At 38.3% G+C, this 25,967-nt stretch overlaps 1 protein-coding gene across 2 annotated transcripts; it reads left to right on the forward strand.

Moving 5' to 3' along the window:
* The first annotated feature begins 145 nt into the window (after positions 1–145).
* Positions 146–25,377, forward strand: INTS7 (integrator complex subunit 7). 2 transcript variants are annotated; one of them, XM_052806125.1, is made up of 20 exons: positions 146–290; positions 538–667; positions 1,549–1,695; positions 3,763–3,900; positions 4,421–4,467; positions 4,981–5,180; positions 6,729–6,851; positions 9,503–9,620; positions 10,587–10,721; positions 11,295–11,392; positions 12,070–12,309; positions 13,043–13,180; positions 13,913–14,119; positions 17,809–18,003; positions 18,760–18,863; positions 19,255–19,323; positions 20,433–20,565; positions 21,813–21,911; positions 22,729–22,914; positions 23,868–25,377. In XM_052806125.1, exons 1-20 carry the CDS (start codon positions 200–202, stop codon positions 24,153–24,155), a joined length of 2,886 nt encoding a protein of 961 aa, XP_052662085.1. In that variant the 5' UTR covers positions 146–199; the 3' UTR covers positions 24,156–25,377. The 2 variants fall into 2 exon arrangements, with proteins under 2 accessions (XP_052662085.1, XP_052662086.1); XM_052806126.1 differs by lacking the exon at positions 538–667 and having other exon boundaries at positions 171–290.
* Positions 25,378–25,967: the final 590 nt, after the last annotated feature.

Here is a 25,967-nt window from a genome sequence, read left to right on the forward strand (position 1 = left end):
CGCCTGGGCGTCGCGCCTGCGCACAAGTCGCGCGGCGATGGTGTGGCCGCTCCTGGGCTGAGGTGGCGGGCGGGTGTCTGCGCATGTGTGGCGGCCGGGCTGGGGCCGCGGCCGGGGCTGGCGCAGGGGCGGGGAGCGGCGGGACGGGACGGGACGGGCGCCCGCGGAGGCCGGCTGGGGCGGCGGTGAGGGGGGCGGTATGGCTGCCAGCGCCAAGTCCTTCCTGGCCGATGCGGGCTACGGCGAGCAGGAGCTGGACGCCAACTCCGCCCTCATGGAGCTGGACAAAGGTGAGGCCGGCGGGCTCGAGGTTGTCGCCGGCCTGGGGAGCGGGGCTGGGGCTGCCGTTAGGGCCGTCGGCGCCCGCTTTCTGCCTGCCGCCGCGCTGTGGGGGGCGGTCTCGTCCCGTCCCGTCCTTCGGTCCCGAGTGGCTGGGAGCGTTGTTTTGTACCGCTGTACGGAGAGCGGGGGGGTAGAGGAAGGACCTGGCTATGAAGGAGCATCGGTATCTGCAGTAGTCATTGTTGTCTTGTTTAGGCCTCAGGTCTGGCAAACTCGGGGAGCAGTGCGAAGCCGTCGTTCGTTTTCCCAGGCTCTTCCAGAAATATCCTTTCCCTATTCTCATTAATTCAGCTTTCCTAAAGCTAGCTGATGTTTTCAGAGTGGGGTAAGTAGCATCAGTCAGTTTCTGTCTATTCAAATCTCTTATGCGTAGTAATGCACTGTATCTTGGAGTGTTGCTGCATTGGAGCCTGGGCAGTCGTGGGGTTTTTCTGCTTGCCTGATAATACCACAGCGGTACCTTTTCTATTGAGGCCAAGTTATGCTTGATTGGAGCTTGCTTTCCCTGTCGTTAGTGGGCTTAAGTGGCTGTGAGCGATCAATGACGCAGTTCCTTTCCATCTGTCATGATTTGAGGATTCACTTGCTGACTGGTTTAAGTTCACTGGTGTAAATTCTGCTCCATAGGCACGTTCAAATTCATAATTAATAAATAGATGGATGATCATATGTGCAAATTCCATCTCTAAGGAATGTTAATAACAAAGCCCAAAGTATAGATTTTTCAAGTGCCTGATGTCTAAATGTGATGGAATTGGAGCTACTTTGTAATAGCTTACAAAGTTATCTGTTGCTGTTGTGGAATCTTCACTGTTGGCTTCAGGAAGGAAAAGAAATTCACTCACACCTGGCAATGGTAATTAGACTTTTCTGTCTTAGTCCTGGACATGCTTTTCTAGCAGAATTAGATCCCTGAGTGTGCACAAAACAAGCATCTGCTTACAGTCCTCCTCACTGGTGTCAGCAGGTTCATTTCCCTGGAGTTGGGCCTAAATTCAACACTAACTGTACTAGAAAATAAAACTATAGTGTGTTAATAGTCTATTTTGACTATATCAGTCTAATTAAATACAATGTTTCTAAAGCATAGACCTTTCCTTGTTTTAATTTACTCTGGGAAGCTTTTTAAATATAATTTCCTGTTTAAAGTGTTTGAATTATTATTATAAAACAGCCTGATGAAGAAATGCGTGTGTCTTCTAATAGAAACAACTTCCTGAGGCTGTGTGTGCTAAAAGTTACTCAGCAGAGTGAGAAGCACTTAGAGAAGATCCTAAATGTGGATGAGTTCGTCAAAAGAGTGTTTTCAGTAATTCATAGCAATGATCCAGTTGCTCGGGCTATTACGCTTCGGTATGTATTACATAAATGAACCTAACTTACTTAAAACGTCTAGCTCTTTATTAGTATGCTGGTCTGGAATAACAACATCTGCAGCTACCATGAATGAAATGTAGGAGCTGTCTTGCACATTGCTCATAGAGTTAAAAGCAAAGACATCTGTCTTTAAAGGAGGTGAATGATAAGGATCTGTGATCAGAAGAACAAGATTATTAACCATTTATGATGGTGAGAATTTGTGGATGGCTCTGGGCAAAACAATTTGCAGCATTGAAATTCTGTGTACTGAAGAGAAGAAAAATGAATCTGTTGTATGCGTAACCCAGAGAGTAGCTATAGGCAATATTCATATGTTGCCTATGATATATTTTGACCAGGACCAAAAGGAAAGTGCTTCCTTAGGTGTCAGAATAATTTTTGTTAACTTGTAACCAAAACTTATTTATGTGAACCTTGTTATACTTGCACCTATTTTTCATTTATTGTTGTCCCAGAAGTTTACTGCTTGTTGGTCTCTGATCAATAACTTCTAAGGAAGTGCCATTGTATTATTGATTGCTTTGGACTTCCTGGGAATCAAAAGGGGGAAAAAAAAAGGAAAGTGCTATTTTAATGCTACTGATGCCTGCTGCTTTGGTGTCTGTCTCTAACGCTATCCAACATGATCATCTTAACTGCATCTTCCAACTCCTGTGCAAGTGAATTCAAATGTGAAGAGAGCACTCTTTCTCCCTTTGTATTCTTTTCTTCCATCCATCTAGAACTGTTGCTGATTTCACTGTTGAAAGATGGGAGGCATTAACAAGCGTTTGTTTGATTAACTCATACGTCCATTTCTTTCTTCTTTTGATATTTCATTTGAGATTATGATTTCATGCTCTGGTGTCTCAGAACTCTGTAAATACAGTATATCTACATGTTTTCATGTAGTTCCACTTTAGTATTCTAACATAAGATTGCAGTTGTTGACCGGTATTGAGGGCTATCTTTACAGACCACTAGAAGTCCCAGGAGTCTGCGCAGTTTGAAAAAATACTTAAATTACTAATCAATTCACAGGATGCATCAAGTGAAAGGTTAAAACGGCTGGTGTTTCAGCAGTTTCAGATGAAAATCTTCAGTTGATTTGTTTTTGTCCTCCTTAAGTATTGTCAGTAAGAAAGAACATGCTGAAAGAAAGATCTGCTAAAACAAAACTTTGTGTCTGTGGAATTTTATTGGTAGATAACTATGTGTAAATATTTGCATAGAACTCTTGCTAAAAATTACTGTCAGTGCAACTCCTGCATTCGTTCTTTTTTTAATTGGATTATGCTAAATATGTCTGAAAAGTATCTTTGAGATATTCTTAGCAGAGTATAGATTGATTTGCTCCTTTTTTAGTAGTTATACAAAAGGTATTGCGCTGTTCCCAGTGATAACGTTTTCTCACATCACGAAAGATCTTAGAAACAGATGATGAAAGTCAGATATCTGTTTGCTTGATCATGGTAACACTCTAGAAACTTTGCTTTCTTGAGGTTAAAATTTTTGACTGTTCAGACATTTGTCACTTATTTATTTCTGCAGTCTTAATTGGGAAGAGGGATAGAAAGGGTGGAAACAGTTCTCTAAATGCTTTTTTTTAATCCCCCTAAACTACCACATTTCTGAATTTATATCCCATGATGTGTACATGTGTGTCTGAAAATAGCCATCAGTACATTTTAGTATTAAATCTGTCGTATTGATACCAGAGCTGGAATGTAAAAGCATCTTAAATACTTGTTCGCAGTGCCATAGCGCACTTGTAATTTAATAAGAATTCTTGGTACATTTCTCACTGTGCCCATTTCAAGCTAAAAGGTATCACAATATAATTAATTTTTTATTAAACCACTGATATAACCCACATGACAAAATTTGTTACCTTTTAAATATATGCCTACTTTTAGCATTTGTTTCTGTAATAGACACGTAAGAGCACATATTCATATAAAAATAGTCTTTTAACCAGTCCTTTTATGTTTCTATTTAGTTTCATCTTGCATTTCTTCATGATCATTGTTCTTCCTGATTTGCTGCGATTTATTTTTGTAGGATGTTGGGCAGCATGGCATCTATTATTCCAGAAAGGAAGAATGCACATCACAGTATTCGTCAGAGTTTGGATTCCCATGATAATGTGGAAGTTGAAGCTGCTATATTTGCTGCTGCCAACTTTTCTGCACAATCAAAGTAAGATGTAATTTTTTTCAGTTTTTCATGTTACAGAGAATGGAAACTCCATTGACACTGGCATTCACAAACCTTAATATTTCCTTCTGTAGTGCTAACCATGTCATTTGTAGCAAAACATTTAATTATGTGTGATAAGAGTATTGTAAAGAAATCTGAATACAGGTTTAATAGATTTTATTTTTTTTCTTTCTAAAATAGTAATGGGAAGATCATAAATATGGGAACGCAAAGTGGAATAGCAGCTTTAATCAAGGATTATTTTACAGAAATTACATTAGGGAACAAAAGGTAGTGCTGCTTGTCACTTCGATACTTTTTTTTTTCTTTAAAGCTTCCATTTTATCATTTGGTCACGCCCATGTGCAGGGGTTCTAAAACAACTTAGGTCTTGGCAAGCACTCTTTTTTTGAAAGTTTTTATTGTTAAAAAACAATGTTTGGTAGTCAGTTGATTTTTATTTTTAATTATTTATTTGTGTATTTTTCATTTCACCTGGTACTTTATCTTTTCTCTACAGGGATTTTGCTGCTGGAATATGTAATAAAATCAGTGAGATGATTCAAGGTACATATGTATATTAAATGATAAAAGGGAAAAGCTCTAATTTCTCTGAGAATTCTTTGTTATCCATATGTAAATGTCAGATATCAGAATGCTGTTGCCCTTATCCTCAGATGATTCCAGTTTTTAAATTAAATTAGCTAACCAATAATATAATGGCTGTCTCTTGTGTCCTCTTAAATCCAAGTTTCCAAAACACATGTTTGGTAAAGAATAAAAGCTCATCTATAGTACGATGAATAAACTTACATAGACTATCACAGGTTGCTTCAGATGAGTTAATACGTGTGTTACCTGTAATGAAGCAAGGAGCAACCTTCTCAAAGAACCATGAAAGTGCTTGATACCACTGTTGTTATGCTGCTAGCTGGTAGATGAGTTATTTGAAGTTAATGCAGGTGTCTGCACAATCTGCATTCAGCAGTGGTAGCAATGCGGATGTATTGTGTGCCTCAATACTGCCAGAAGCAGTACAAAGGACTAACACTCTGCCTAAGTTTCTCTTCCTTGTTGCAGGTTTGGCCACACCTGTGGACTTGAAATTGAAGTTGATACCTATTTTACAGCACATGCATCATGATGCTAGCCTGGCCTCCAGCTCCCGGCAGCTGCTTCAGCAGCTGGTAACATCATATCCCTCTACCAAGATGGTCATTGTTACTCTGCACACCTTTACTCTGCTTGCTGCTTCTTCATTGGTTGACATTCCTAAACAGGTAATTCTTCCTAATTAATTCCTTCAACTTAAAGTACAAAGTACATTTAAAAAAACCCTCAGATTCTAGCTGATGCCAAAAATAAATCACGGTGGATATGCTAGGATGGTTGGTTCTATGTGCTATAGAGAAAGAATACCCTGAAAACGGCTGCTACTTTCATTTTTTTTGCCCTCTCTGGTCCCATTTCCAGATAACTCCATCAAACACAGGAACCCTTCTTTACATATATAACCTGTCTTCCTTTAAATCAACTGGGATTGAAATCAACTAGAATCAATCAGCACTTAGGAAAGCGAATACCCTGATTTCTCCTGAAAACATTTTCTTACCTGTAGAACCCAGGCTTCACTTCTCACTGCTGTATATTCTCTTGGGTTGTGGGGTATGCCTTTTGCCTTCCTTGCATGCAAGCAAATGAGTATTTCAATAGCATAGAGTGCATTTAAAAAAGTATTTCTTGAAGAACTCTGAGGAATTTTAATCTGTTGCTATCATTTAGGACTATAAGCCAAGTTGTGGGAAAGCAGTGATGGAAAAATACAATGCTTTTATGTTCTGATAATGTGCTTTATGGACGTAATTTATATAGCAGGTCTGAACACAGTGACATTTGAGATTCATCTAACTAATCCTTGTAAAGTAGTCATGAAAATCTATTTGCTTTCTTTCAATCCTGTACAGCTATGGAAGGCTGGTGTCTGTTACTATTAGACTAATGGCATTGATCTGTCTGAAACTTCTTTTTGGTATGGCTGATTCCTGTATTTCAGAGGATGCTTTTGATAGTACTAAATCTAAGCCAACTGAAATGTTAGAACACTTGATGTGCTTTTTATGGCGGTAAGCGTGGTGATTTAGGCTGTATTTCTGCAACACAGCAGCCAATGCTGCTTAAAAGTGATGTAGCCCGAGTGGGAATGGAGAGCAAAACCATGGTTGGCATGTTCATGCTTTTTCATGTGCTGGCTATTCCATCTCTGTAAATTTGCAGGAAATGAACACAACAAAGGACATGCAGTTAAGTGTCACTTAATTTGAAATAAATGCTTCGGAGGGGGTGGTAAGGGTTGTTTTTGTTTGGTTGGGTTTTTGGGGTTGTTTTTGGCAACTACTGAGACATACAAGGTATCTCTGTGTTGCTATCTGTTAACTGCAGATGATGCAGACACCTGAATTAGCATCAAATGCCCAGAATACTTGCTAATAGCATAATGACAGTATAAGGTGTTTCCTGAGCTTCTTGGAGATTTTTTTTTTTGGCATTTCTGTGAGTGCTGAAACAGGACTGAAGGCTCTGAGGTATGCAGGGTGATGTAGAGAAGGGTGCGTGAACAAGGAGAGCAGGGTGGTAGAAATAGGCTGTCAGACTGTTTTAGGTTGCCATGGCATCACAGCCTAAGTAGGGGCTTTTCCATGTGGCAAGTGATCAGACAGACAAGGCAAGTTAGTTTTGGCTGAGTATGCTCAAAATTTCTTCATGAGTACTTTTGAAAAGGCTTCCTTCTAGTAGCATCTCTCTTAAACAATGAATTTACTTTGTTGCAGATCCAGCTTTTGTTGCAGTACTTGAAGAATGACCCCAGGAAGGCTGTGAAGAGGCTTGCAATCCAAGATTTAAAGTTGTTGGCCAACAAGACACCACATACATGGAGCAGAGAAAATATTCAGGTTTATACATTTTTAAGCTAAAGTTTATTATGAAACTTTGCAATTAGTTGTAGAATTCTTTCCAGAGGAACACTTTGGGAGGTAAAGGAAGGAAGAACATACATCTCCATATCCATAAGTTAGGTTACTCTGCCACGCAGAGTAGGCAAGTATTCATGAACAGTTTATAGAATCATAGAATATCTGGAGTTGGATAGGTTGACCCATAAGGATCAAAGTTGAAGTATTATAACTGAGGAAGGGCATGTGTCATGTTGTAGGCCTTTTTACAGTAAGGAAGTAATTTTTCCATCTGACAAACTCATCTAAGATAATAGGCATGAGAGCTGAATGTTTACATTAATCTTACAATACTGAGTATGTATTAATGCTCTCATGTAACACAGAGTCTCTCTGGCTTTTGTCAAAGCATGTCATCCAGCAAGCTATACTTGAAAGGACAAATGTAATTTTTACTTAATTTCTTAGGATTAATGGCTCATTTTCAATAGTATCCTTGTGACTCCTGTTGTATGACTGAGACCCTAGAAGGTGTTTATAGTGCATCTGTGTTATTTGGGGAAACAGTTGTTAAATTGTAGATAGTATTACTGCTTTCTTTCAATCGCAGTTGCATATGAACATTTTTTCTTTCCCTTTTTCTGGTAGAAATGACTACAGAAAATAACTACAGGTTAGATTAATGGCAAAATAAATGTTTCATGAACTTAATGGCACAGCCTTATAGCTCTACTTTTCTGGGTCGTCTTTGGTTTTGCTACTCTTGGAAGCTACTTTTGCTACATGCTGTTGGAGCATAAAGCAACTGGGAGGAAAAACTGGATTTTTGTTAATAATCGTGAGAAAAAGCACGTTTTGCTTTGTCTCCAATTCTCAGCTAAGATGATTTGGAGTGTGCAGATGTTTTTGTTTTAGTGAACTGCTTTATTCTTCATAATGGATTAATATCAGAAATTCATTTTCTTTTAGGAATTTTAAGGGATTGCTTTAATGTTTTATGGATTCTTTGCAGTCAAAATGCTACTCTATACCATTATGTCTGGTTGGTAGTTATCTCAATACAAGTGAGAGACGTTGATAACATGGCTTTCATCGTTACGTAGTGTCTTAAAGTAGATGTCCTGATGGTTGAAATGCATAGGAAAAAGTTCCGTTAATGTTGGAACTAAACCAGTGACTGGGTTAGAACAAAATTAATTGACTGAAGCTTGTTACTGCTTGCTGAATGGCATGCAGAAGTAATGAGAGGTTTTTTGACTTCTGAAATATAAAGTCAACAATTTGAGTTGGGCAACTCTTTTCCATATATTTAAATGACTTTGTAATGTTTATACAACAGGGACTGGAACAGACCCTCCTTTTCTCAACCTGCTTTTTGTATCTTTTTACCAACGAGAGTTTCAGCAGTGTTAACTTCTTCAGCATTTTGGGTCTGTGTGTGTAGGTCAGGTAGGAGGCTTGGTCTTTGAATTGTGGAGACTTCACTGATTTCTAGACATCAGCTTGAGAAGTTGCCGCTGTTGATGCTTGGAGCCATCTTCCTACTGACTGTGAAAGTAACAAGCGGTCTGCAGTCCATCCTGCTAATTCTGTGCTCCTGGCATGCTTCATAGTTACTGTTTCAAATGTGCTCTGTGAGTGGTGATCTAATAGCACTGGAGTAAAACATGAGTATCTTGGGAGACATCAAGACTCATTTTCAACCCTAATCATTGTATCTTTTTCTGTCTGTTGATGCCATACTATTCAGTGGATTAGCAAAATATTATGTTGGTACAAATTACAAATTTATTTAGAATTTAACCCTTACACCATTCAAGAACGTGTATGCCTGGTAAGAACAATATATGGGTTTTTTATTTGTTCTGTGGAACTAATTCTGTGTTATTGTTTTTCTTTATTCAGTTACTGGATGTTATTGTTCAGCTTTGGCACTCTCTGAGGCAGAATATACTTACATTTTCTATTTGTGTCTTGTATTGCTTTCTCTTGTTGACTAAAAAAGCCTCCAAAACCAGTGAATGACTAAATTGTGGACAGTGTTGGCATAGCGAATCTGAAAACAGTGTGCATTATTCCAGTCTAGATGTGATAAGGCCTGAGAAGATCTGGCAAAAGGCACAAAAGTATGGCAGGAGCTCTACTATACATGAGTTAAAAAATAAAATACGCTTTAAGGTATTTATCAAGAAACTTAAACTGTATTCTTTTGGACACCAGGACTGTTAAAGGAAATGACACTTGAAACTTTGCTCTACAGAGATACATACTTACATAAAACCCTGCAGATTGTTATAAGGCAAAATAATCAGTATACCTCTAAGACTGGAGAACTGTCTTAAAATCTTTTGCATTATTTGATCAATGAGACCTGGTAATATTTTTGCCACTGATTTTTTTTAATTAGTAAGTGACTTATAATTGGCTTTTCCTAGTGTATGAGACCCACTGTTGCTTTTTTTGCAAGCCATGTACTCAGTCTACTAAAAACAGATGCTTCAGGACATGACTACTAACTTTTGATTTCAGTATAGTATTTTCTGTGGAAAAATCTTGACTCTCAAAACTTTTCACAGACAAGTGCAACTAAACATTTAATACAGATAGCTGATGGGACTTCCCTCTGTATCTTTTCTCCTGCTAATCTTTAGGCACTCTGTGAATCTGCTCTTCACACTCCTTATGACAGCTTGAAACTGGGCATGCTATCTGTTCTTTCCACGTTATCAGGGACCATTGCCATTAAACAGTACTTCAGCAGTGCTCCAGGTAAGAAAACTAAATTAGATGATTATCTTTGACATTTATAATGGGTTGGCTACCTACTGCTAATCAGTTTCATCTAAACACTTTGTAGCATATTCTTAAACTATTTTTGAACTTCAAAACACAGCTGAGAGACTGTGTTCATCATATGTAAACTTAAAATGGAATGCTGTATACCCATGAATAGTTATGGCCTAAGATTTTGTTCTGGATTTTGTGGGTAATATGCTATATGAAAGGGTTTTTTACCTTTGGGTCTTCAACTTTTCTTCATAAAACAAAGAAATGTGATGCCTCGCAAATGGCTGACCTGCATTCTGCTTAAGGTGCTTTGAAACCATGGATTTGCATGGTTTTTGAGTAGCATGCAGAGTTAATGGGCTGGCATATTACCCTGGCACAGTGAAGCTATGCCACATTTGTGGGAATGACGTGCTTCAGTACCAGATGAACCTTTCTGCCTTGTGACTATATTTTGGAGAAAAAGTAGACATTTTAAAGTGATTCAAGGTGTCTTGTTCTTAAAATGGTGATCATACTGTTTTCTTTTTTCTTCTTGAAAGCCACACAGCCCTAATGAGTATTATGAGCCCAACTGCGTGGGCTGCGGAAGTGGAGTACATCCTCTTCAGTCATTCTGGCACGTCTTAATATGCTCACCAGCTTTTTTTAATCAGATATAATATTTTTTAAGGCAATATTTCTCTGAGTCCCTGAAACATCAGCCTTTAGACCCAAATATTCTTTCTCACGTATGTCTAACTTGTATGGTGTTTAGGAATGGAGGGGAGAACCTCTGTTTGCGTGTGGAGAGAGAAAGATATGTTTCCATCCTATCCTTTAAACATGAAAAAAAAAAAAGTTAATCCTAAGTCAATGTAGGTTTTTTGCAGAAACGTACATGGAAAGATCTGTGGCGTAATTATGGACTGTGCTGTTTTATGTCATGTTTGCCTTGTCTTTATTTAGGAACAGCGGCTACAACTGCAAGATCATTTGATTTAGTAAAACTGGCACAGGAGTGCTGTTACCACAATAACCGTGGCATTGCAGCTCATGGTGTGAGAATTCTGACTAATATATCAGCCTCTTGTCAAGAAAAAGGTAAAAGAAAGCAAGGACAATGAAATGTGTTTGTTTAGTCAGGCTTATGCACTTAACATGTATTAACTGGTCTTGACTGTGAACCTGTCTGTAAATCTGTCTGATCCTGCATGCTGGTTAGGGAGAATGGGGACTATAAGCTAGTAGAAAATATTCTGTATGATTTTATGAATGATTGGGAAGATTCCACCTTCGTCTAATTTAGAGAAAATTACTGGGCACAGTAGAACTCGTGCTAAATAAATGCCTGTCTTACCTTTGCTGTAAGATTAGTGAATTGTTTGTCAACCTTTGAAAACTCTTTGCACAAAGCCTGTTGCAAAAGAATAACAGGGCATTTAGAAGTCTTAGTCCAGAGATGTATGCACGCTCTACAACTGTCACAGTTGGTGTGACTGCTGAATAGTTACCTGAGACTTGGAGTGGCAGAATTGTTTCTAATCAAAATAAGGTAAGGCAGAAGTATTAGGAAGATACTTATCTGTCATGACTGCAACACCAGTGCAAGCATTACACTAATTATGGTCAGAAAACTTAACAGGGAACTAATTTACTCTGTTTTTCTTTTCTTAGATCTTCTGCCTTTGGAGCAAGATGCAGTTTTTGGCTTAGAAGCTCTTCTTGTTCTTTGTAGTCAAGATGACAGTCCAGGAGCTCAGGCAACCTTGAAGGTGATGTTACTGTTGTCTTCCCCTAGCACAGCTGTAAGTTATAGTAATAGCTTCTATAACAGAAAGGCTAGTGTGCACCACATCCTTTCTGGTGCAAGTGTAATGTACTGGAAAGAAATGAAGATTTTTTTTTCTATGTTTTGCCCATAATTGGAGTTCAGAGCAGTAGAGAAACTGAGCACAACTATAGTGCAACTCCTCAGCTCCAGAATAAGTGGAAGAAAAAAGGCATTCCTCAGAGGAACAGCTGTAATAAAACATGAACTTGAACATGGGATGGAGGTGTCTCTGGAGGACAAAGAGAATCTTGGCGAGAACCTGCTTTTTGGAGATGGGGATGCAATGTACATGATTACAACAATTCTATAAACTATTATTTTTATTTTCCCACTTCATAAGCTGCTACCAGTAATTTTATCTAGTTATTTACCTGTAAAGGCTGGTGGTATGAGAAAGAAGATTATAATTTCTTGAATTTGTGATATGTTTTTGTGCTGCGAGGTCAGGGACAGAGCCTTGGGCTCTTAGAAAAAACTCATCTTTTGTAGAGTACGTGCTTTTGAAAATACCAGATCTTCTATATTTCTGTAATGATACTTGCAGATAAGTGTGTCTGGCTTTTTTTATTTTTAAGTAGACATTGTGTTTATTGTACCTGTTGATTGTGTGAATTGCAGATCACGTTAACTTGTATGGTGAAGCTTGTCAAGTGCCGTCCTCACCTGAGCCAGTCAGTAGTTGAATCCCTGCTGACCCAGTTGCACAGTGCCCAGGATGCTGCTAGGATTCTCATGTGCCACTGTTTAGCAGCCATTGCCATGCAGCTGCCTGTCTTAGCAGATGGGATGCTAGGAGACCTAATGGATCTCTATAAATTAATTGGACGATCTGCCACAGATAAAAAACAGGAACTCTTGGTAAGACCTCCTTCTGGTGAATAGCCCTTGATGGATAAAGTCTGTATAAACTACTGCGGATAGATTTTATTTAAAAAGGCAGCTAAGCCATTTGTTATGTCCAAGTTGATGTGCCAGTCTATAGCTGCTATTTTCAGTTTTGCTTTAACTTTTGACTACATATGTCAGTATTCAATGTCGAAATATCTCATAGATGGAGCTGAACTATGCAGTGCATTCCATTAGATTTTCCAGTAGATGGCACTGTTTAGACAAATATAGCTATTGAAATTACTGGGATAGCTGTAAAATAATGGTTATAGAAAAACAAAATGGCAGTTAGCTCAACTTATGTATGGTACTCTGATGGCCATGACTTTTAATATACTGTGAGAGATGAAAAATGCTTTTATCACATCTCTTTGGAAATGAATTTGAATTTTAAGAAAGAAATTACAAGCTTCCTGTTAATTCATTTGAAGCATTCAGAATATCTCAGTTAAAAGCCACAGTAAAGATTCTTTAAGTAAAAGTGACTTTCATCTACAAGAAATACTTGGATTGCCATAACTACTTAAAGATATATGGCTGAGAAAAGTTCCTTAGTTAAAATGTATATATAATCTTCTACATAGTTTTGAGTCCAGAATCAAGCACATCATTTCTGGTAGTTTAGGGAACAGAACTGGCTGCTTCTTGTTTTGTTTAGTTCCTGAAATATAGCCTTCTTCCTCACCCCTCCACTCTTCATTAGGTTTCTCTTGCCACAGTGATATTTGTTTCCAGTCAGAAAGCTTTGTCTTCAGAAGTCAAAACTGTTATCAAACAGCAGCTTGAGAATGCCTCCAATGGGTGGACAGCCTACAGGATAGCGAGGCAGGCTTCCAGAATGGTAAGTGAAAATACCTGGAGGAGAATGGTTTTATGTGGTTGGAAGGATGCTGGTGATTTCTTTGAACTGGAAAAAGAAAGTAAGGAAAATGGTAGGACTTGGGAGGAGGAAATGGGGGGGGGGGGGGGGGCAAAAAAAAATTTTCCCTCTTAATTCCCTGGAATGCTGATTCAGATATATGCCATTTAGGGCAGTCATCCCATCAGGATGGTTTTTCACTTGTCTTTTTGAAGTATTTGAGAAGGAAGTAATGACGTGATACTTTCTTAAGCACATGCCTAATCTGCATTGTCTAGCTGTTTTTTAGAAGGTGATATAGGCCATCCTGATGTGTGCTTCTCTTTCTTCAATGTGGAGAAAGGAAGAAAAAGATCCTTTTTTTTTCCCTTTTCCCCTCAGTAAAGTCACAGCTGGGGTTAGAATTACGTAGAAACCCTTGTATGAGATGCTGGGGTAAAGATAAGTTTTGGTATTTGTTTCTCATCTTGTTGAATTGTCTTGTGTAAATAAGTACTATACTTTATACAAGCTGATACTTCAATAAAATAAGCATTTGTACTTTTCTTTATTGTTGGGATTGTCGTGATCAAATGATTGGAAGAAGATCCGTGATTTGTATTTTTAAAGTAAGAGTAGTTCTGGAGATGTTACTGTTCTCTTATTTGTATTTGTTTTGTAGAAACCCACAGCCTTCTTTCATGTTCCCTCTTAGAAACATTCTTCTCATTACAGGGCAACCATGACATGGCCAGAGAACTGTATCAAAGCCTGCTGACTCAAGTGGCTTCAGAACACTTCTACTTCTGGCTGAACAGCTTGAAGGAGTTCTCCCATGCAGAACAGTGTCTGACAGGTTTGCAGGAAGACAACTACAGCTCAGCGCTTTCTTGTATTGCTGAAGCTCTAAAATCCTATCACAAAGGAATAGCGTCACTGACGGTTAGCACATAATCTTCTAATTTAGTGATGATGTTTATGTATACTGCAGCAGGTCGGTTTGGTTTCTGTTCTTTAAACCTCTGAAGAGTTTTAAAAGATGTCTGACATCTGCCACACTCTTTTTGTGAGAGGACTGCAGGGAAGAGCCAGTTGTAACACTGCATCTTTAGAGAGAAGATCCTGTAGCTCAGTTAAGTGTGATTAGCTAAACTTCTCTTTTTTCTTTTCTTCCCTCCCTGGACTTCCTGCCTTGATCAAATCATATGATACATGACAGATCTTTTTTAAAGTTACAGTACTTAAAAAATTTTCCACTCCTTGTCTTGGCTGAATAAATGCTACTCTAATAGTCAAGCCTGGGAATTTGTCTAAATTGGCTGCTATCTTTTCGAGCTATGGAGAAGGATTTAATTGTCTTCCTCTCTCCTGCTGAGTTCATGTTGCCTTGTATTTGACAGTGTGATCCTATGGAATCCTAACAACAAGGCAACACCAATTTAGTAAGAGGAGGGAGGACAATCCAATCTCATCAAATCAGCAGAATTCAGATAGTACCTGCTTTTATGTAAATACTTTCTGCTTCTCTGAAGTGGTAAAAATAGCAAGAAGCTGTGTGCGTGATGTCTGCCAATGTAAACAAAAAAAGCATTAATGAACATGGACCTTCGGTTCTTACTGTGAATTTCCTTCTTAACAAAAGATGATCCAGCTTCACACAATACTTTCTTCTATATTTTAGTTCCCATGAAGAAATCTTTACATACAGTTTTCTGCATGTCTTTTGAATGAAGCTGCTTTTTTTTTTTTTTTTTCTTTTTTCTTCACACACCCCCCCCCCCCCCCCCCGGTTACGGGAACTGTCAGTGGCATGACAGTTCAGATGTTAGTGTTTAATAAAGTACAGATATTGCTGTTTATTAATAAACTGTCCCTGAATAAGCAGGAAGGACATAAATTTTACACCCTTGTCTTCTGAGAGAAAGCTCCATTGTTCCTGAAGGATTTGTCTTTAACTTGTTAACTGAGTGAATAAGGCACTTAATTCAATGTTTCAAGATTTCTCTAACATCTAGAAGACATTGGGGGGGTGGTGGTGTCATCTAATTAGATGTTAATATTTAATACAGGCAGGAGAATAAATTGCTTAAATAGGTCATTCTGTGATTCAGTAATTTAATTAGCCTTTCCCTAGAGTTTTTTGTTTTGTGGTTGGTTTTTTTTTTTCTTTTTTCTTCTATTGAAGGATTCCTGTCCTCATCTCCTCTGCTGACTTCATTTCCTGCATGTTGCACATAGTGCTTTTCTGGGTGCAATACCTTCCTTGTGGGTTGTTTTGGTCCAGAAGAGTGAGTACAGGTTTTGGAGGGCTAGAAAAGACGAAATTCGGTTTTATTGCTGGCTGTTGCTGACTTTTTGCATTGCTCTGGACAAATTCCTAACCATGCTTGAGTGTATCAGCTGTAAAAGGAGCCACTCACTGCTTGCATCTACAGAACTCGGCACCTCAAAGGGGAGCAAAGTGTCATAAAGTGCACATGATAGCCTTACTGCTGAAGACTTTTGCTGTCTCTTTCCTCTGACTTCAGCTTTATTATTGCTGCTGTGTCAGTGTACAGCATGACTCAGCACTGTTGGTACCACAGAGTATTAGTACATATGATGAACCCTGTGTAGCTGTCAGCTTTGTAGCTGGAAGACACTGTGCTGGTAAATCTGTTGCAGATGTTCAGTCAGCCCAGTTTTTAGGAATGATGAAATATTCAGACCGTTTCTGATTTTGTCAGAAGATATGTCAGTTCCTTCTTGGTATACATGCAACTGTCTGTCTTGCATTGCTGTATGCAAAATGTTCTTTCATGTGAGTTAGTCCACTTGAGGAAAAAAGTCCCATTACTTTATGGATGAGAGGTGGGGGAGGGAGGGCAGGGACTTGTCATAGAGCGTATTGGCCACACTCCCCATCTATCTCACTGTGTACTTGCTTGTATAGTTAGCAGAGGTTTTGAATAGGACCTGCTCTTTCTGGCACAGAACATGCATCTCATTGGAAGCATTGTGCTTATTTTTTCACTGCTGGTAATCTAGAGACGATACAGAACTTGAAAAATGTACTAATATAACATTGATTAAGTAGCACTAACTCCAAATATGTGGATAACAATTGGTGGTGTTTGAAGAACTTGGCTGAGCCAAAGAACTCTTTCTGTCATTTTCAAAGAAGAATTGTAACTCATTTATTGCCCACAGCTATATGGGTAGCAGATAAGGTAAATTGCAGTATTAATGAGACAAGCTTGTACTTCCATTGAGAAGAATCAAGTCCAATTTGTGCTACTAAAAATGTCTGGATTTTCTGATATAAGTACTGGAACTTTACTCGTTATAAAAGCATGTAGTCTCTGTCGAGCAATTACAGTGCAGCGAGATCTCTTCCACAGGGGGTTTTCTGAAACCACCCTTGCAGAATAAACTGAACAATTTCCATTCAAAAGGGATTTTTTTATGCCCTTGGAGAAGGGAAACCAAAGTGGTAGATAAGAGGGGCTGAATGGCTCAAGTGATGAAATAGCCTTATTTCTTTGGTTGAAATCTAGCTCAATATGTTTAAAGTGGTTGCAGTTGGCTGATGTTTCCTCACTTTAGTCAATAGTGGGCCAGTTCTCAGATGATGTGATGTTTTGTGAGAAACTAGTTTGTTGCTTTCCTGCCAGCAAAGAAATGGTTCTTAGTAAAGTTTTGGGATGGGTTGTAACTTCTTGCTTCTGGAAGTGACCTTTTCTGTTGAAGAATAAGAAGCACTGGAGAAGACATGCATGAGTTTAACTTCCATTCTCTGAGTAAGAGAAGGACCCAGTGCTTTGTTTTGCTGATGCCTTTTTTTCCCCCTTAAAGAAAAAAGTGTACTCTTCTCAAAAGCCAACAGTATAAGAAAAATAAGTAGTGGATTTTTGGCTTAATTAATATGAAATCTTGAATGCTGCAGTTCACCCCCTCCTGGATGTCCTAAGCTGTCACAGATGCTTCTACAAGTCAGATAAGCTCTTAGGAAGCAAAGTTTCACAGAACCATAGTTTCTAAACACTAGCAGCATGTCTACCCACCTGGAGTTCTCTTATTAACTGATCTTAGTTGTCACTGAACTTTGTCTCTGCCTTCATCAAATGCAAGGTTCAGTGCCTTTGTGATGTTCCTGTCCATTTCACAGCTCCAAAAAAATCAAAGGTTATCACCCCTTCCTCTTGCTGCAGGTAACTTTAGCCAATTCTTTCTCATCTGGCTGATGCAGAGAATCACTTTTTCAGTCCTTTGTGTTTCTGTTTGCCTTCCAATTCAGCATGCGTTCTCTTATGGTAAGGACTGTCTGCTCTAATGTCACTTGAAACCTAATGGCTTGGCCTTGGAAAAAGAGGAGATACGTGCCCTAATAGCATTGTAACAGCTTAAGTCGCATTTGTTGCAAGGGTGATAAGCTTGAAATATGGATTAGTAATTACCTAACTTCTGTGGTGTTTATATTCAGTATGATTTAAATTGAGCAAATCTGTTAAATGTAGTTTTAAAAAAACAGCTTTTAGAATTGAACTGAAGGGTTCACTTGTCTGATGAGACAGTTCAGTGACATTGCAAAGGTTTTTTTATCATGTTTGCTTTTGACCTAGATTGCCAACATTCCTATTGCTGTGTTTCAGGCTGCTAGTACGCCACTTAATCCTCTGAGCTTTCAGTGTGGATTTGTGAAACTCAGGATTGACCTTCTGCAAGCTTTTTCTCAACTTATTTGTACCTGCAACAGCCTAAAAACAAGTCCACCACCAGCTATTGCCACAACGATTGCTATGACATCAGGAAATGATCTCCAAAGGTGTGGACGCATCTCTAACCAGGCATGTGTTCTTGTTCCACTCTTGTGCAGTTATGTTTATGACTCTGGTATTCATTTTGCTTCTCAGCAAACATATCTGACGAAAGAAATGAAAAGTGGTAGTGAAGAGTTTTGCTAAATAGTGGGCCTTGGTTTTTACCTGTAGCTATAAAAATGTCTGCCTGGAGCAGGCCGTATTTTGAAGCTGAGCATGTACATACGTTTTCTCAGACATTCACGTGCACAGCTTTCAACGATATGTGTGTAGTAAGCCACTCAGTATGCTTAAACTTGCAGCAAGATCTTTCACACCTTGTTTTGAAATACCTCAGATACTGTGATTACACTAAGGAAGAATATATACTTTAGGATCATACTGCAACTCCTTTTGAGTGGTGGCAACTGACTTGACACGGTACAGAACGCCAAGACAGTCCACTTCTAAAGTGCACATAGTCTGCAAGAAGGAATCAGTGGATAGTCTTTGAAAGACAGAGCAGTTTGATTTACCACTTTTCTTTTGTTTGCTTTATTTTTAACCCAAGGAGGGTATGTTAGTGCTGTGTTACAGGACAAATATCTGTTTAACGTGTGGATAATAGTCTGTCACTTTGGTGATTTTTATATGTGTGAAGAAGCAAGAACTTTATGTATTTTGTCAGAATATGTTGTCTTATTCCTTCAGTTGTATGTTACAGTGTAGTGGTTTTCCAGATGTGTGGGATTTTGTTTGTTTTGCTTTGATTTGTTTTTTTGACTAGTAACATTGTCTCTATAGATGAAACACTCAATGGAGGAATTCCGAAACCTGGCTACACGGTATGGAGATCTGTATCAGTCATCTTTTGATGCAGACTCAGCAACTCTAAGGAATGTAGAACTGTATCCTTTTAAAATCTTAGAATTTGTCCACTTTCCTTCTCATGTGGACAGCAGGAAACTTAACAATCCTCTTTTCTATGAAGACTGGCACAGTCATTTTGAAGCAGTTAGTAATATAAAAATTAGGTGCCAATGGCTTAAAACCTATTTGGAAATAAACACTGCCATGCTATTGTTTGGAATTACTTTATGAACAAATTATGACACAAAAATTGCAACAGCATAAAACTTGGGATTTTCATAGTTCTTGCTCTGTGTTTACTAAAGGAGTAATGACTGTAGGATTACTTCACAAAAGCTAGAGAAATAAGGAAAAGTGCCAGCAAATATACTGCATTTCTTGTTTTAGGTGCTACCTTTAAGTCTTTTAACTCCTTAGTATTAATATCAGACAACAGCAGAGCTGCCTGTTGATTTCACATGCAATAGAAGCTCTGATTTTGGATCCAGAATCTACGAGGTAGGTTTGATAGTTAACTTTCTACTCCTTTGCTATTTATTTCTAAATCCTTGGGGCTTTAAGCCTAGGGAATTCAAAGAATGTTCAGAAAGTTTCTCAGTAGACCCTTCTAATTCTACTCTGGGCAGGCCTGAGGACCTGTTGCTGCTGTGCTATACTTGGCAGGCTAGGGACTGTGTTTTGGGTTCTGCATCCTACACTGATTTTGTTTTTGAGAGCACTATACTGGCCTTATCTTAAACATAGACTTGCATTAAAATAAAAAACAACTTTTAATCTCTTCTTTAGCCACCTATTTTAACTTGTGTCATTCTGCATTAGCTCCCATACCTACTGTTTGCACTTGTAAGCGCACATTAGTTTCCTTCAGAGTCCTGAAAATATATGCACTAAATTAGTTTAAACTTCTAATGTAAATCTATCACCTCTGGCTCTTCTTTAACAGTGAACTTATACCCACTAGAAAATCACATTGAAGTACCTATGACTTGAATCACACTTTAAAACTCCCAGGCTGAGATTAAATGGAAGATAATGTGGATAAACATCTTCTTAAATGTGTGATTTTATAACTGGAAATAGAAGTGAACATTCTGAGTGACTGTCCTACTCATTATGAATTAAGCATTGCTTAGAAGATGTATTAATCATACTTGTAAAAAGTATGAAGCTGTTGATTTCAAAACATTAGGTATCTAGGAGATGGAATTGTATTACTGGAATTATAAACTTCCAGATGTAGTCTTAACTCTGACTGGTGTTCTTGCTCTTCCTTGAGTTGTGAGACTTTTAAAAACATTGTAAACACTGCAGGCTTAAATAAAAGCTAGGGCAGTTAAGCATGCTGAGTCTGTTAGACCTGTAAGTGCTTCAAGTATGAGAGGGTGGGGACAGAAAGTGGTGTATAAGCTGTAGTTAAGAAAGGGTTTAAATATAAAGGACAAGTCTTATAGTGGAAAATAATAATGAAACAGAGTAAACAGTTTGAAAGACATAGTTATTTCTTAATGGATTTCAAGTTGTTACAGAGGATGGTCTTGGACTTGTTTGGGAGTAAGCCTCCCACATTATGATGAGGAAAGTACTTTATGAAAAGCTGTATTATTTAGTTTCCAGGAATATAGCTCAAATGGAACAGCACATGTTGAGAGTGAATATGAAAGAAGAATGATGTCTGTATTTAATCGTGTACTGGAAGAAGTGGAATCCCTCAACAGGAAGTATGCTCCTGTGTCTTACTTGGCAAGTAACAGTTTTAAATGTATGTTCTGTAGACAAAGGCTCCAAAAACTCGGCAACTCCGTATATCTATGGCAGTCAAGAAATTGAAGAGCGCACTGTTAATTAACATAACCTCTTACTGGCACAAATGGTCTCTATGGAGACTAACTACTTCAAAAAAGGTTTGCGAAGACATCTGTAACCTTACTGGTCTGATTAAAAATAATGTTTTAAAAATTCTGATACTAAGAATATAGCAGATGCTGATAAGATACCTAAAAGCAGTGTCAAGTCTCTGTCACATCTTTCGCCACATGCAAATACTGAAGCACATTCTCTTTGTTCATGCTGTTGCCATGAAGGAATTCTTCCCTAACCTCACATAGTGCTGGAGGGTCCAGCACTAGCCTAGCTTTGGTCACTGAGCTGTTGGCAGTTAATACTGTGTTTTGGGAGTATGGTGTTTCTCTTATCAGTGCAGGTCATCAGAGAACACAACTTAAAGTGTGCTGAATGCAGACAGTGAGCTGATAACAAACTCCTTTACAGGGCTAGTATGGTTTAGTCTTTTACTGTTAGTGAACATCATAAAGCTGAAGTGCATGTTGATGGGAATGAGGTAGTTCATTTGTCATGGCTGGCATCTATTTGCCTTGTTTCTAAATTCAACAGTCCTTACCGATTCCAAATAGAATAGAAGAATGAGTTGTGTAAAATGTAGCAAAGGTAGACCCTGTAAACTTAGTTGTCACTGGCTCCATACCAGTGCAGCTCAATGACTTCAGTAGCACTGCTTTTGCTCATCTGAGCCAGAAGGATGGTATAGTGCAGTGGGGAAAGGAAGAGTAGACAGGAGCCTTAAAATTAATTACTGCAGTGCATTAAGTTGTGGTAGATGTCAGCCTTGTTTGCTTGAAGGGGAATTGTTGTTTATTTGAGAGTTTGTTTGTGAGGGTTTTGTGTATGAGTGTTTCAAGCAGATTCTGCTCTGCTGACTCCAGTACTAGGACTGAAATGATTTGGATTTTTCTTTTTCTTGGCCTCCTTGTTCTTTTCAGAGCAGAATACCTTCTTCATAAAGGGCAGAACATAAACAGAGAGGCTGAATGTAGTCACTGTCATCATAGTGGCTGTTATCCTATGACTATATAAATATATTTCTGGACTTCTAGTGGAAATTACTGCAGTTTCAGTATCTCAAGTGCATGTCTTTTTCCTGTGCTACGAATGATATTTTTTTCTCAATAGTTTGGCTCTGTTTCTTACAGCATACAGCTTGTCTGTGCAATGCTGTCATTGCGTTGTTGAAGGTACCCCTTTCATTTCAAAGGTACTTTTTTCAAAAGCTGCAGTCTACAAGTATTAAGGTAAGTACTGCTCAAATGTGGCCTAAAATTTCTCTTTATAGCATCCTTATGTCATGAGAAAAGCCTTACTGAAGGCACAAAGCTTCAGCATTTTTAGTGAAGATACTTAACTGCAAATAGCATCTGGGTTTATCTGTTAGGAATAACCTGAATAATATGTACATATGATCATTAAGAATCACCAGGCTGTGACTTACGCAAGTAGGATTCAGTTCTTTGATTGCAAAGCCTTAAAGATAAAATCTAACTGGAATTTTTGTTGATTCTGCAAAGCTAAATAATGTTCTAGTCCTGGGAAGGCAACTTTTATAAATTTGTATTGTTTTTCTTTTTCCTTTAAAAAGCAATGTTTACTATCTTGGAAGAAAAATGTAATATTTATCAGCTGACTGAGGAAGAATGACTGTATGTGACCTTCAGTGGTCCTCTTTTTTTTTTTAACTCAAGGGCTCCTTTTTTCTGGGAAAAGTGAAAGCCTTCAGATTTTTAATATTTACTCTTACTGCATTTTACTTCTTTGTTCAGCTTAATATACTTACCTGTGGATATTTTGTAGAAGACTTTTTTTCCGCCTCTTTTGAGGAAGCACAATTAATGAAACTGATATAAAGACCACATCTGGTATTGCTGATGATGCTTATTAATTATTATAGTAACAAGTCTCAGATATAAGTTCTGTGTTTCTATTTGCTGGTTTCCCTACCAAACCCCTCCTTGGAAATTTTTCTATAAGAAGGTGTTCTGGTTTCATCCTTGAATTGTGTTTGCTTTTCTGGAGGCATAATACTACATTTTGGTCTGTTTTCTTGTGTTTCAGCTTGCTCTATCCCCATCTCCGAGGAACCCAGCAGAACCTATTGCAGTACAGAACAATCAGCAATTGGCCCTAAAGGTGGAAGGAGTGGTTCAGCATGGATCTAAACCAGGCCTTTTCCGTAAAATCCAATCCGTCTGTCTAAATGTCTCTTCAGTGCTGCAGAGCAAATCTGGACAAGACTATAAGGTATGGATAGAATAGAGCCAGGAAGAGCCTTAAGCTTTCTTGCTGTATTTTCCTGCTCTTTTGTTTGGCTCCGGTTAGCAGAATTTTCAGGTTGAAATGATGAATGGGTTCTTCTGTAATCCTCTCACTCTTAACAGCTGACATTCAGGCACTGGCCAGAGCCAGGCATAGTGCATGGAAGGGATATGGGGTTTTTAAGTCTGCTGTATCCTGATACCTTTTTAGTAACAGCTTTTCTTCCAAACAAAAGAAGCTTTGTGATGTTCAGAACAAGTCATTAGGAATCTGCTTGAGATCAGCAAAATTCTACCTAGGTATATATCATATGAAACTCCACAGGGGAAAAAAGGCAGGAGTAGATTATTCTCTACCGCATAGTCTCTAGAACTTCTTTATCCGCATTTTAAGGTTGGTTTTTTGTTTGTTTGTTTATGGAAATAGGGAGGACAGGCTGTCCAAATTAAATAGCACTTAAGGAGATATGTATTAAATTCAAGTCAACAGTTTTATCAAAGATTGTGTGTCTGAAGTTCAGGTTCTGCTAACGTGTAACATTTAGTGAAAGGCCTGTTTTGGTGGGTTTTGGGGTTGGGTTTTTTGTTTGTATTGTTGTTTGGGGGTTTTTTTGAGGAGGAAAAGGAAAAAGAGTCAGTTGCTTCTAAAAGAACAGGACTAGGAAGTGTGTAATGTTTGTCTGACTCGTATTACTCTGTGGAAAACTAGAACCTCAGGGAGAAAAAGCCTTGTTAGCTACCTTGCTTCTGTGAATCGATATAAAAACTCATTCATCAATGAAAAAGCACATCAAGCAGTCTCAAACATGCACATGCATTGGTTTAAGAAAATGGAGGACAAAGATTTTTCTCTTTTTTTCTCTCCTTCAAAGGGAGAGCAGAAAACTTATTTTAACAGGTTTATAAAAAATGGCATTTTAACCTTCCATGTGTTCTCAGATTCCTATTGACAACATGACCAATGAAATGGAGCAGAGGGTGGAACCACACAACGACTACTTCAGCACTCAGTTTCTGTTAAACTTTGTGATACTTGGTACCCACAACATCACAGTAGAGTCCTCTGTAATAGATTCAAATGGTATTGTCTGGAAAACTGGGCCTAAAACAACTATTTTTGTTAAATCTCTTGAGGATCCATACTCCCAGCAGGTTCGTCTTCAGCAACAGCAAGGACAGCCGCCATCACAGCAGCAACAGCAAAGAACAGCATACTCACGGTTTTAATTCCCAGAAGTGACTCTATCCTGGTCAATGATATTACAGTTTTTCTTGGATGCTTTTTTTGAAAGACCTACAATTTTAACCTTCTCCTAGAAAGTCTCAGATGCCAATTTTGCTTTTTAAATTTTCTAGGGTAAATTTGAACTTGATTCAGCAGAGGCAACTCTGTTCAAACTTGGAGTTGTGCTTTTAGTCTAAGAACTTCTACATGATCTCTTCACTTCTGTTTACAAACCTGTTGCAGCAGGCTCCACAGACTTTGATAGCAAGGGACGCTAAGAGCTCTTTGACTAGTACTTTCTGTACTTTTTTGAAGCACATAGGTTCTAATGTTAGGCTTACAGGACATTGGTAAACACTTTGGCTAGTGATACAGAACTGAGTGTAATACCAAGTCTGTATCTTTTAATGTGAAGGAATTGGCAGGAATATCCAGAGGGGTTTTTCTCTGACATTTTAATAGCAACTTCCAGTATTTGGCTGATGTATGTGTATTATTGCAATTCATCAGTGCTACTTAATGCATGCATCTGAAAGAAAAAAAAGTTGTGGCTCACTTCTCATACCCAGTCATTGTAGAAGGAGGAGGCTGCTTGAGGGGTTGCTGTTTGGGGAGTCTTACAAGAGGCAGAATTTTACAGGTGGGAACAGTAATTGTTTCTCAGATGATATAGAAAAGATTACTGTGTTGTTTTTATATCTTCATGTATCTGTATTTTGGAAGGCCTTGGTTTTGTTGGGGTTTTTTTGTTTGCCCTTTTAAGAGGGAAGTTAACTTGCAAATTGTCATTTAACTGCTTTGTTTTTTAAAAAGGAATTTTATATACCAAAGCTTTGTAATCTTGTGTACTCTTTGACCAATTTAGTAATCTTAGTTGTTACTTTTACAGGATAACTTGAAGGAGGATTTTGCCAATGCTAGAAATTGATTCAGAATAATTTTGGAAATATGCTGCTTCATACATAGTTTTCATGCTTCCTTTGAGACTTAAAAGGCTGAACTCTGCCTGTGTCTGGACTCTCAGGCAACAGATCACATAAAATGTCCTTCAGCTGGTCCTCATAAATAATCTCTGCTTATCACTCTGCAGGAAAGTAGGACCCATTTGAATGCGGAGGAGGAAGGATGGCACTTCTTACAGACTTCAGTTTGTAAATGGTTTAATCCCTCTCATTGGAGCAGAAATTTTCATTGTTATTTTCTCAGTAAATACCTAAGATACTGTTTTTTCTTCAAGTCGATTTCACTGTAGAAGCTGACTAGAGCTTGCAGATTCTGCTTGCTTTATATGCAGAGAATAAGATAATGAATTGTTATAAGCCTAGGTTTTGTTGGCATAGCTGGATGAAGAATTGTTTTCGCTGTGTTTTCCTGTAAGAGTTGCTTAAGAAATCAACTTTCTTCCTCTTGGCTTGAGTCCAACCCCAAAAATAAAGTAAGCGGTCATGGTAGATTTCATAATATCTTCGTCAGGCTATAATCCTCAGCAGAAAAGATAATTGGGATGCAAGCTGGAAATAGAAGACTCACAAAATTGATGAAAAATTCACCAACATCCTTCTTAAATCTGATTTTTTTATTTTGTGCGGGAGACACAAACTACCACTGCCCTTCAAGCTGGCTAAGGAAAGTGGTGGTTTCTGTCCCCACTTTTATAGTTATATACATACAGTTTTGTGTGTGTATGTATATACATACAGCTATGTATGCATGCATGCATACATGTACCTATAGCTACCTATAGTTACATGGTCCAGAAAGAGATGATTCATCTAGTGTTGTGCATGCAGTCTGTCAGATTGAAGATCTGAACT

Source organism: Harpia harpyja, chromosome 13 (assembly GCF_026419915.1).
Source record: "Harpia harpyja isolate bHarHar1 chromosome 13, bHarHar1 primary haplotype, whole genome shotgun sequence".
In the NCBI taxonomy this organism is placed as follows: domain Eukaryota; kingdom Metazoa; phylum Chordata; class Aves; order Accipitriformes; family Accipitridae; genus Harpia; species Harpia harpyja.